The sequence below is a fragment of the Nerophis lumbriciformis genome, linkage group LG08 (assembly GCF_033978685.3).
Source record: "Nerophis lumbriciformis linkage group LG08, RoL_Nlum_v2.1, whole genome shotgun sequence".
Lineage (NCBI taxonomy): Eukaryota > Metazoa > Chordata > Actinopteri > Syngnathiformes > Syngnathidae > Nerophis > Nerophis lumbriciformis.
The window spans coordinates 30,639,393-30,651,986 of record NC_084555.2 but is presented as its reverse complement, the minus strand read 5'-3'; the positions used below and the strand labels follow the sequence as shown (position 1 = coordinate 30,651,986).

Here is a 12,594-nt window from a genome sequence, read left to right as displayed (position 1 = left end):
GCACTGGCTTCCTGTGCACTTAAGATACGACTTTAAGGTTTTACTACTTACGTATAAAATACTACACGGTCTAGCTCCAGCCTATCTTGCCGATTGTATTGTACCATATGTCCCGGCAAGAAATCTGCGTTCAAAGAACTCCGGCTTATTAGTGATTCCCAGAGCCCAAAAAAAGTCTGCGGGCTGTAGAGCGTTTTCTATTCGGGCTCCAGTACTGTGGAATGCCCTCCCGGTAACAGTTAGAGATGCTACCTCAGTAGAAACATTTAAGTCCCATCTCAAAACTCATTTGTATACTCTAGCCTTTGAATAGCCCCCCTTTTTTTAGACCAGTTGATCTGCCGTTTCTTTTCTTTTCTCCTCTGCTCCCCCCTATCCCTTGTGGAAGGGGAGACACACAGATCCGGTGGCCATGGATGGGGTGCTGGCTGTCCGGGGTCGGGACCCGGGGTGGACCGCTCGCCTGTATATCGGTTGGGAACATCTCTGCGCTGCTGAACCGTCTCCGCTCGGGATGGTTTCCTGCTGACCCCACTGTGGACTGGACTCTTACTGTTATGCTGGATCCACTATGGACTGGACTCTCACAATATTATGTTAGACCCACTCGACATCCATTGCATTCGGTCTCCCTAGAGGGGGGGGGTTACCCACATATGCGGTCCTCTCCAAGGTTTCTCATAGTCATTCACATCGACGTCCCACTGGGGTGAGTTTTTCCTTGCCCTTATGTGGGCTGTACCGAGGATGTCGTTGTGGCTTGTGCAGCCCTTTGAGACACTTGTGATTTAGGGCTATATAAATAAACATTGATTGATTGATTTATTCGGGAGAGTCTTGAGACCAATTTCCTTGACCCAGCCTCACACAACGAAGTTGTAGACCTCCATGCTTTTCCAAGTTTTCATCTGTTTTGTCATGTAGAATGATGTACATCTGGCGCACCAGATAGTTCGACATATCTGGGAAAGTGACCGATGGATAATCCTTGAGCTCATTCGCCAAATCTTTTTTTTTTTTTATATAGTATATGGATGCCATTGCATAGTTTGATTTTTTTGCCCTAATCTGCTTTTAATGGGGAAGATCTAGGCCCCTTGCCTACTCCTATAGTTCTCACACTGTTTGCTGCACAGTAGCCATGTTTTATTTGGTGGCCCACCACATCGTTTACTCCCATTCAAAAGTCACGTAACTGAATAAAACCTATTACTTAGAAACATAAGGGGCATACCTAGTTCTCGTTGAACATGCTGAGGAATGCCTGTCGTCTTCCTGCGTCGTCGTCTTGTCCTGCCTTTTTCCGACGGTTTCCCAGAGCTTAATGGCCTGAATGTTGACTCTGGACAAACAGAGACAATAAGAAAAGAAGACTCTGCATAAGGTTAGTTAAGAAATCATTTTGTTTCACTTTCCACACATCAACATAATTAAAGTCAAATCAATCTGCATATGCCAACTATTTACATTATCATGACTAATGTGTTACTGCACATGAAGTCCTGTTTATTTTAGTAACAGTCAGGGAAGGCCTTGCCATTAGCCAAACCCAGGGGCACATATTTCCAGGGGCCCCAAAATGTCTCATAGAAAACTATTATTAAAGTTTTCTTCCATCTAAAACAATGCTTTGTTTTTTGGTTGTAACTTGTGGGCTTGGTAAAATACCTAATCAAGCATGATCATTTTCAACAGCCCCACCCCTCTTCCTGCTTACGCAGTGGACTATCCATGCTTCTACGCATCGAAACAAACCTGTTGGCACAGTTTTATGAAGATGAAACAGGGCTACCCAAGTAGAACAGAGAAGACGAGTAGAACGTTTTTTTCAAGTTTTTATGATTAAAAAAAAAAAAAAATAGAACGCATTATTGTCATCAAACATGAGGGCATGACAAAATTACAAAGACAAACTAGCCAAGGTGCCAACCTTAGTGACACTGAATGTATGTCATCAACACAGCAAGCACTGTCAGTGCAAGATGCAAGTGGGGAGTGGCGCTTTTTATCACAAATATGTGAGTATTAAAGTGCTCAAAATGGTAAACTATTGTAATTAAGGGTCTGGTAAGATGTAGTTCAAGTTTGGCATGTATGAACTCCAGAGGCAACAGTCTCGTCTTGTTCATACACGTCCAACGTCAAGAACTCTCTTTTTCCCACCAGTCACACACTTCCGGCCTTAACGATAATAGCGCTACACGTCACATTCGGCCCAAAATAATGATTTCCCAAAAATGGCTTACACTTTATTGAATGTTAATTAATGTTCATAGCCATTGTGCGGCTTGCATGATAGTTTCTAACAACTGATTTACCATGTTTTTGGGTTGTTGTTTTTTGCAGTTACCTTGCCTGGTGAGTCCAGAGCGGGAAGACCTCAAAGACACAGACGACTTCACAGAGGCCGCGTCTGGAATGGTGCTGTCAGACGTAAACCCCCCACCCTCTCCGTCTGTCTGGACCGTCATCATCGACTAACAGGAGCATAACACACATTAATCATGAAAAACATTCAGAATCTTGGAAAGTTTGAATAGTTGGTGGATTTTCACTTACAATTGTGCTTTCATTATCTTGGAAATCTACTCCAGTGTTGGTTTCTACAAGGAGAGCAACATTTAAGTGTTTATTAGGTGAAATTCTTTGGCATAACTCACCCGTGCCGTTATGAATATTTTGGCACTAATAAAGCACTACGCTATGAAACTGTCGGCGGCGCTTCATACCTTCCTGCCGCATCATTTTCAAGCCTTCCAAGGCCTCACTGTGAAGGTCCTCCAGGTACTTGGGCCTGCTACCTTCAATGAACACGTTCTCCTGAAGCAGGGGCGGAGGCGAGGTCTTGTCATCCTCATGCAGATTTAACGCAGCTTGAAGGAGAGAGAAAGCCAAGAGAAGTGATCAGCATTGGGACTGAAACAGCAGATTAGCTGCCCATACGGACACCAAAGCAGCAATCATGTTGCTGCAAAACACATTTAATCCCAAACAAACAAAACAAGAGGCCGACTGCAACAACAGGAAAAAATATTCTTGCGATTAAATCTTTGTTTTACTCATTGGTTCAGGATTAAACTTTGGCTTTGAGAATGACGCAAAGGATTATCAAGTCAAAATATGTACAGTTTATGATGGGATTTGCACATTCTTCTGGACTCCATCTAATCTCATTAGACAGTGAAAAGAGAATGAATATGTCTGTGCAAGCAGAGTATGAACTAATTAGGAGACTCTGTGATTACGTGACAAGGACAGTGGACGCCATCCAGGAAAAAGATAACCTTTGAGATAGAAATGGTATTCAGTCACATGTTGACTTCAAACAACTTGCTCACACTGCGATCACCACCGCTTTCTATGTTATTGAATGCAACATTTATTTATTTTTTATATTACATCTCAGTTAAAAAAAACAACTTAATAGAATAATAGAGTATATATTATAATTAATTCTTGGACCTGTTACCCTCTGGGAGGCGCTACAGATGCATTAAAACAAGGATGATTAGATTCCAGAACAGTTTTTTCCTGAAAGTCATAATTACTCCAAACCACATATGTCAAACTCATCTGGCAACCTCATGCATGGTATGTGGTCCACCACGTCATTATTGTGGTTCGCTACATTATTTTATGTGGTTTGCCACATCATTTTATGTGATCCGCCACATAATTTTATGTGGTCTGCCACGTCATTAATGTGATCGCAACATAATTTTATGCAGTCTGCCACTTCATTTTATGTGGTCTGCCACTTCATTTTATGCAGTCTGTCACGTCATTTTAGGTGGCCTGTGACGTCAATTGACGTGGTTTGTCACGTCATTTTATGCGGTTCGCCACATTATTTTATGTGGTCCACCATATTATTTTATGAGGGCCGACACATTATTTTAAGCGGTCCGACACATTATTTGATGGGGTCTGACACAATTTTATGCGGTTCGCCACACTATTTTATGTTGTCCGACACACTATTTTATGCAGTCCGACACACTATTTTATGCGGTGCGCCACATCATTTTATGTGGTCCCGTCACAATATTTGATGTGGTCCCGTCACAATATTTTATGTGGTCCCGTCACAATATTTTATGTGGTCCGTCGTGTTATTTCTTGTTGGCCGTCACGTCATTTACGTAGCCCACCTCATCATTATTTGGCCTGCAAAAACCTGGAAATAATATAGCACTAAATATATTAGATTTTTTTTATTTTTACAGAAAAACAAACTGCATGCAGTTGCATGTGTTCTACGCTTTAATGTTATCTGATCATGCAACAAGATGTTCCAAGCAGTTTATGTTCTGCTTAACAAAAATGCCTAAATATCTGCTCGTCACCTTGACTTAGGTTCAAAGCAAGTTAAAGTTTAAGTACCAATGATTGTCACACACACACACTAGGTGTGGCGAAATTATTCTCTGCATTTGACCCATCACCCTTAATCACCCCCTGGGAGGTGGGGGGAGCAGTGAGCAGCAGCGGTGGCCACGCCCGGGAATCATTTTTTGGCGATTTAACCCCCAATTCCAACATTATTTACCAATATGTTAAAAATATGAAAATCGAAAACATTTGTCTATGCAAATTGTGTAACGAGACTATTATACATTTATATTTATACATATTTACTGTTACAAGCAACCATCAAAGGGCTTGTAAATTGTAATTACAATGTGGCCCTCAATAAAAATGAGTTTGACACCCCTGCTCTTAGTCCTCTCATGCACGGAACTACAGTCAAACCCGTTGATCCGCCTACTGAGCACTTTGATTACTGTGCTATATCTATATATAGTGTCATGTATCATAACTCTCATTGTCCAATATTCACTCATTAATACTGCAAAACCATTTAATCTGTGCAATATTTACATTTATTATTGCCTTATTTACTTTTTCCACACGTTTATAGTCAGAACACTGCACCTGTTATTCCTTATTCATTTTTCTTTATCTAATTACACAATTTAAATTTTTCATCTCTTAAGTTTTGCAATAGAAAAAGTAGTCTGTTTTTCGATTGCATGTCTGCACCAGAGAAGGAGTTAGTTTAATGACAATAAAAAGCATTCTATTCTATTTTATTTAAAAACAAATAAAATGTTAGTTCAATGTCCAGGCCACTTGCCAGGAGACGCATGGGGGATCATTAGCCTAACAACCTGCTAAGACACTTTTACGTAATGCAGACAGCTGCTCTACATTTAGCCACCTACTGTACTACATTGGCTACACACTGTAAGGCCATGCTGGAATTAGCCTCAACGGCCATGTGATGAACTGACAGCAGTTTTGTAAAAGCAATACAAGAGCATTTCAAAACCAGGAATGTCCAAGGCACATCATTAAAAATCAAGGAATAGAGGAGCTATTTTAATATTTGTAATTTTCTAAAAAAAAAAAAACTTTTGTATATTTAGACTCAAAAGTTTATGTCAGTACTTTAGTGTTATCAGTATGAACTCAATCAATCATTTAAAGTTTATTTATATAACCCTTAATTACGAATGCCTCAAAGGGCTGCACAAACCACAACAACATCCTCGACTCAGATCCCACACCAGGGAAAGAAAAAAATCCGCACAATGAGAAACTTTGGAAGGGACAGCAGATGTGGGGTCCCCCCTACCCCCCTGGGTGGCCGGTGCAATGGATGCCAAGTGGATAGGGTTAATAACGTGAGAGACCAGTCCATAGTGAGGCCAGCAGGGGATCCTCTTGCATGTAGACAAGTCGGCAGCGCAGAGACGTCACCGACTGAAAGATTTTTCCTCTTTTTTTTTATGGTTTATTTTAATTTCTACAAAGTGACGTGTGCCAAAAAAAAAACAAGCTGCGGGCTGTGAGTGGACCCTAAGCCACATTTTGAAAACCATTTCTAAAAACTTGACTAAATCTGGAGAATGAATGACATCAATTACATGATGAAAACAGACTAAGAGTGGTCCACATTGGGCTAAGCACACACACCTGCTCTATTAAACTGATCATTTAAAATAACCCTAAATGTGTCCTGCCTCCTCTTACCTTTCTTCTTGACTGTGGTAAAGCAGTAGAAGTTAGCGCTGAGGTCATTAGTCAAAAGCACCACCATGACTTCTCTTATAGCTTGTTTAGAATCCAAAAGTGTGACAGAAGTTAGCAGCAATGAACGACTAAAAGTGCAGGATGCCAAATAAAGAACACATTCACACGCCAGCATGGGATGATCATCTGTGTTGTTTTTGATAAAGTTGTTTTTGTCAGTTGCTTTCAACGCAGAGAAGGTCTAAACAGCCAATGGACAATCAGAGCTCAGGCGCTAATCCTGTGCAGCCTAATTCCTGCCATCCCTTCTTGCTGCCCATCTGCAAACCCGATTGGTTGGTAGCGATCAAACAACGACCATACATGTAAACACTGACGACTTGTTGTCAGGGATTTGATGGACAAGAGAGAGTTTGTCTAGTTGGAGCCATAAGCAGAATTTTATCTTATATATATATATATATATATATATATATATATATACACCGGTATATATATATATATATATATATATATATATATATACACATATATATATATACACACATTCATATATACACGCACACACGCACACACATACATATATATATATATATATATATATATATATATATACACACATACATATACATTATATATATATATATATATATATATATATATATACATTATATATATATATATTAGGGCTGTGAATCTTTGGGTGTCCCACGATTTGATTCAATATCGATTTTGGGGTCACGATTAGATTCAAAATCGATTTTTTTTTTCAATTCAACGCGATTCTCGATTCAAAAACGATTTTTTTACCCATTCAAAATGATTCTCTATTCATTCAACACATAGGATTTCAGCAGGATCTACCCCAGTCTGCTGACATGCAAGCTTAGTAGTAGATTTTTGTAAAAATCTTTTATAAATGTAAAGGACAATGTTTTATCAACTGATTGCAATGATGTCAATTTGTTTTAACTATTAAATGAACCAAAATATGAGTTATTTTATCTTTGTGAAAATATGGGACACAATGTGTTGTCAAGCTTATGAGATGCGAGCCACTGTGACACTATTGTTCTTTTTTTTTTTTAATTTTTATAAATGTCTAATGATAATGTAAATGAGGGATTTTTAATCACTGCTATGTTGAAATTGTAACTAATAATGATACTGTTGTTGATAATATTCATTTTTGTTTCACTACTTTTGGTTTGTTCTGTGTCGTGTTTGTGTCTCCTCTCAATTGCTCTGTTTATTGCAGTTCTGAGTGTTGCTGGGTCGGGTTTGGTTTTGGAATTGGATTGCATTGTTATGGTATTGCTGTGTATTGTTTTGTTGGATTGATTGTGAGAATCGCTATTCGAATTCGAATCGATTTTTCCCCACACCCCTAATATATATATATATATATATATATATATATATATATATATATATATATATATATATATATATATATATATATATATATATATATATATATATATACATATAAAAGTTCTGTGGTCTGACGAGTTCACATTTCAAATTGTTTTTGGAAACTGTGGACGTCGTGTTCTCCGGAACAAAAAGGAAAAGAACCATCCGGATTGTTATAGGCGCAAAGTTCAAAAGACAGCATCTGTGATGGTATAGGGGTGTATTAGTGCCCAAGGCACGGGTAACTTACACATCTGTGAAGGCACCATTAATGCTGAAAGGTACATACAGGTTTTGGAGCAACATATGTTGCCATCCAAGCAACGTTACCATGGACGCCCCTGCTTATTTCAGCAAGACAATGCCAAGCCACGTGTTACATCAACGTGGCTTCATAGTAAAAGAGTGCGGGTACTAGACTGGCCTGCCTGTAGTCCAGACCTGTCTCCCATTGAAAATGTGTGGCGCATTATGAAGCCTAAAATACCACAACGGAGACCCCAGGACTGTTGAACAACTTAAGCTGTACATCAAGCAAGAATGGGAAAGAATTCCACCTGAGAAACTTAAAAAATGTGTCTCCTCAGTTCCCAAACGTTTACTGAGTGTTGTTAAAAGGAAAGACCATGTAACACAGTGGTGAACATGCCCTTTCCCAACTACTTTGGCACGTGTTGGAGCCATGAAATTCTAAGTTAATTATTATTTGTGCAAAAAAAATAAAGTTTATGAGTTTGAACATCAAATATCTTGTCTTTGTAGTGCATTCAATTGAATATGGGTTGAAAAGGATTTGCAAATCATTGTATTCCGTTTATATTTACATCTAACACAATTTCCCAACTCATATGGAAACGAGATTTGTGTATATATATATACATATATATATATATATATATATACATATATATATATACATACATGTATATATATATTATATATATATATACATACATATATATATATATATACATACATATATATATATATACATACATATATACATATATATATATATATATATATATATATGTATGTGTGGGGAAAAAAATCACAAGACTATTTCATCTCTACAGGCCTGTTTCATGAGGGGGGGTACCCTCAATCATCAGGAGATTTTAATGGGAGCATTCGCATACCATGGTTTATATAGGGCACAGAGTGGGTGGGTACAGGCTGGCTTAGGGGCGTGGTGATTGGCTCATGTGTTGCCTAGCAGGTGTTTCCGTCTATGGCGGCATGCTGTTACAATTTCGCTGCGCTTGTTGAGGGATGACAGGTCTGGACGGTAAATAATAAACAGTTTCTCTTTCAAGCATAGGTTGCATCTTTTATTACCACTATTGTAAGGTGTGCTGGATGCAAGAATTTGCCATGTTATTGAATATTCAACATTATTGTCTTTGAGGTCCCAAATGTGTTTGCTGAGTTCTGTGGTATTTCGCAGGTTTTTGTTCCTGAAAGAAGCCTTGTGATTGTTCCATCTGGTCCAGATGGAACAATCACAAGGCTGGTCCAGATGGAACAATCACAAGGCTTCTTTCAGGAACAAAAACCTGCGAAATACCACAGAACTCAGCAAACACATTTGGGACCTCAAAGACAATAATGTTGAATATTCAATAACATGGCAAATTCTTGCATCCAGCACACCTTACAATAGTGGTAATAAAAGATGCAACCTATGCTTGAAAGAGAAACTGTTTATTATTTACCGTCCAGACCTGTCATACCTCAACAAGCGCAGCGAAATTGTAACAGCATGCCGCCATAGACGGAAACACCTCCTAGGCAACACATGAGCCAATCACCATGCCCCTAAGCCAGCCTGTACCCACCCACTCTGTGCCCTATATAAACCATGGTATGCGAATGCTCCCATTAAAATCTCCTGATGATTGAGGGTACCCCCCCTCATGAAACAGGCCTGTAGAGATGAAATAGTCTTGTGATTTTTTTTCCCACACATACATATATTGCGCTCTACTACGGTATCGAGCACTATTTTCTGGATAACCTTATTAAGACATATATATATATATATATATATATAAGTGCCTTTTACCCAATCATTTAGGAGATGGTCTAAAGTGTAAACCGAGTAGGCCATACTCTCTTCATACACGACTCTGGCCAAGAGTACATTGAAACATAATGTGAGTCATTGTGCTGAACTCTGCACTTTGGCAGTAATGTTTTCATTCAGACACAAGGGGGAGCGTGTGGATTGAGCTAATTCTTCCTAAAAAGGAGATTAAAAACATGTTTTAAAAGAGGGCCTGCAGCTTCACAGCACATGGTCACACATGTGAACTCTGTTCCTGTTTTTTGGGCGGATCATTTCTAGGTTGAAATATTGAGCACAAATGAAACCAGGTGATCTATTTCTCCATGTAAACAACTTTAAGCGTCTCGTAAGGGTGAGGTGTGTCATAATGTGACTGTTCTCTCCATTAAAAGTGGTGCTTGCCTTCCTGCTGTGCTTACATGATACACGCCATTTGTGACATCTGAACAAATGGCAACCATTCCCATGCCTGACTCAAACAAAAAGCAGTTTACAAAAGAAAAGAGCAGAACTAGTGTGTTACAAATGAACAAAATGAATACAATTGGCCGCTAAAGGCGTGTATACGGATATAAACAGCACACATTGGCAGTGTTTCGTTACCAAGACTGAACACGCATGGAGACATGGGTGGGGCCGCCAGTTAATGAGGATCTTTTACAGTGTAACTATCAGTGGTTACACGCAAATATGTGTCCATATTAGTCACCATGACCTATTAAAAAGCCCCCATCTGTCCGTGACAGTATTAACAGGCTGCAAGTGATTCTGTATAAAACCTCGGCGGATGTTTACATCTTGGATTTTAATCCAGTGGGCATGATCCTGCATAATTACTTTTATTCACATTCCCACCTCTAGAAAGGGAAAACATTGTACGACAGAAAATCTGCTTAAGGGAATATGATTATGTTTGTAAAGTTATACTGTAAATAACTCCAGCTTTTCAGCGTACATGTGGGAAGCATCTGTTGACGTCGGTGGTAAACCATAAAAACTATGCCACTGTCCACATGCTTTTGGACAATACAGTAACTATGTAGTGCAGTGACATGCACATCATAAGACGTTTAAAAACAAAAAATGGAATTCACACTATTCTGCCAATAAAGTGCTCTAAAAAAACCTCCATCAACGTTGTATGAACATGATGTAAGTATGGGTGCAATAGATTACTCCTCTTAGCTCCATTGTTAGCTACCTTGTACTTGCCGGATATTACAAATTAGAATGCATAAAAAAAGAATGACCGACCATATGTGTTCTTAAATAGGGATTGTGAATGATCCCAAAAGGAAGTGCAGTTCCCCTTTAACAAAGATAACAAAGCTTTATTTTCATTGACACTGTCATGTAATAAATGGAGTGAAGCAACTTGTCCGTCATCCACTCTCTTTGTATCTCAGGGTGGAGGCGAGGACACAAGTATACACACGCAGAAACAGATGCTGGTAACTTAAACGTAAGGTAAAGTATATCCATCCATCCATCCATTTTCTACCGCTTGTCCCTTTTGGGATCGCGGGGGGAGCTGGAGTCTCTCTCAGCTGTATTCGGGCAGTAGGCGGGGTACACCCTGGACAAGTCGAGGTAAAAAATATGTAAAATGGAATGACTTTTCCCTTATCCCAAAACGGACATTCCTTGAAAGTTTAAAGAAAATTCACCCATAAGTTTTTGAGCTATCTATAGCGAAATGAAAGAAACAGAGTGAACTCTCTTGTCTCCACTTTCTTTGTCTCTGCAAAACCGCTAGCATGCGCACACAAAATTTGAAGCTCACTTCATAAACATAAGGTAACAAAGTAGAAAGGATCAGGCTCAGGCCCAAAATATAATCAATTGTTCCTTATCCCATTTCGGACATTTCCTAAAGATTTCATCAATGTCCACTCATAACTTTTTGAGTTAAACAAACCAACAGACATCCCCAGCGATTGCATAACCTACTGGCGGAGGTAATGGTAACTACAACAATAATAATTTATGACCATATTCTTGTATTGATTAGTATCGACAAGTCGTGTACTGTAACCATGTGACCAAAATATTACAAAAACCTGCTAGTTTTATATTCTTAAAAAATACAACCACAATACTAAAAATGTTACTAAATGAATTCCTTGAATTAATCAAAACTGATTTACATTTTCGATACAGTTGTTCCCATTAGATTGTGCAAGTAAATGGGTGATGAGTGTATGTGTAATATTGTTCATCTTTATTATCATATTTCGCCAGTATCTTTAGCAGTTCTTTTTTGTGGCAAATGAATAAACTGTCCTCCAATCACGACACTTATCCAACACTAAAGTACAGGGGTCAGGGGACAGTACCAGGGGTCACTTACACACAACATATGTCATTTATTTTCCTTGATCTAACATTTGTATCTACTGAATGCGTCATTATTGACCTAAAATAAGTCAAATTTCACTTTTCTGAACGACAATACAAACTAATGTAGTCACAACAGTGACACAACAATGACTTTTTAATGCTACTGTTGACAGGTAGCTATTATAATATATACAGCTTCACAAGTTGGGGAAAAGTCATTCTGGTGACATGTAGAATGTGCGCTCTTTTGAAGTCTCTACTGATGATATGTGACTACAATCCCCTGATGGAAATCCTGCACATAGACTTACACACCTCAAAGTCCTTGCCCTAACTTGTCCCTCGCTCTCGTTTTACTGGTTGACAGCCATGTAGAGACATTCAGACTCTGGTACCGCCTTGTTTATCAAACACAACCATCTAAACACAAAGACAGTGGGAAAGATGTCTGTTCTTGCATTCTCAGTTGACAGTTTTAGAGATTAAAAGGTGGAGGGTTTATGCACCCTCTACAACATGCGGTCTACTTGTAATGTCTCGTATATGGTAAAAACTTTTCGAGCTGATGTATGTTGACTATTTAGCTCACTTTCTTCACATTTTAAGTAGAAATTGAATGTAAATGTTAAATCTAAATCTAAATGTTAAACATAAATGTTAACGCTAAATATGATGTACCGTATTTCCTTGAATTGCCGCCAGGTATATATTATCCGCATGCCTCGTTTTGCCGC

At 38.8% G+C, this 12,594-nt stretch overlaps 1 protein-coding gene across 3 annotated transcripts in view; it reads right to left on the bottom strand.

Moving 5' to 3' along the window:
• The window catches only part of LOC133611653 (uncharacterized), a 70,299-nt gene that overhangs the window by 10,430 nt on the left and 47,275 nt on the right, over positions 1–12,594 (bottom strand). For 2 of the 3 annotated variants that reach the window (XM_061968647.2, XM_061968646.2), the window contains exons 3-6: positions 2,730–2,873; positions 2,560–2,603; positions 2,351–2,477; positions 1,235–1,342 (exon numbers count right to left, since the gene is read on the bottom strand). In XM_061968647.2, the coding sequence (XP_061824631.2) occupies positions 1,235–1,342; positions 2,351–2,477; positions 2,560–2,603; positions 2,730–2,873 (423 nt within the window). Of the gene's footprint in view, positions 1–1,234; positions 1,343–2,350; positions 2,478–2,559; positions 2,604–2,729; positions 2,874–6,036; positions 6,309–12,594 lie in introns of those variants that run through there. The other variant, XM_061968649.2, reaches the window with a different exon arrangement.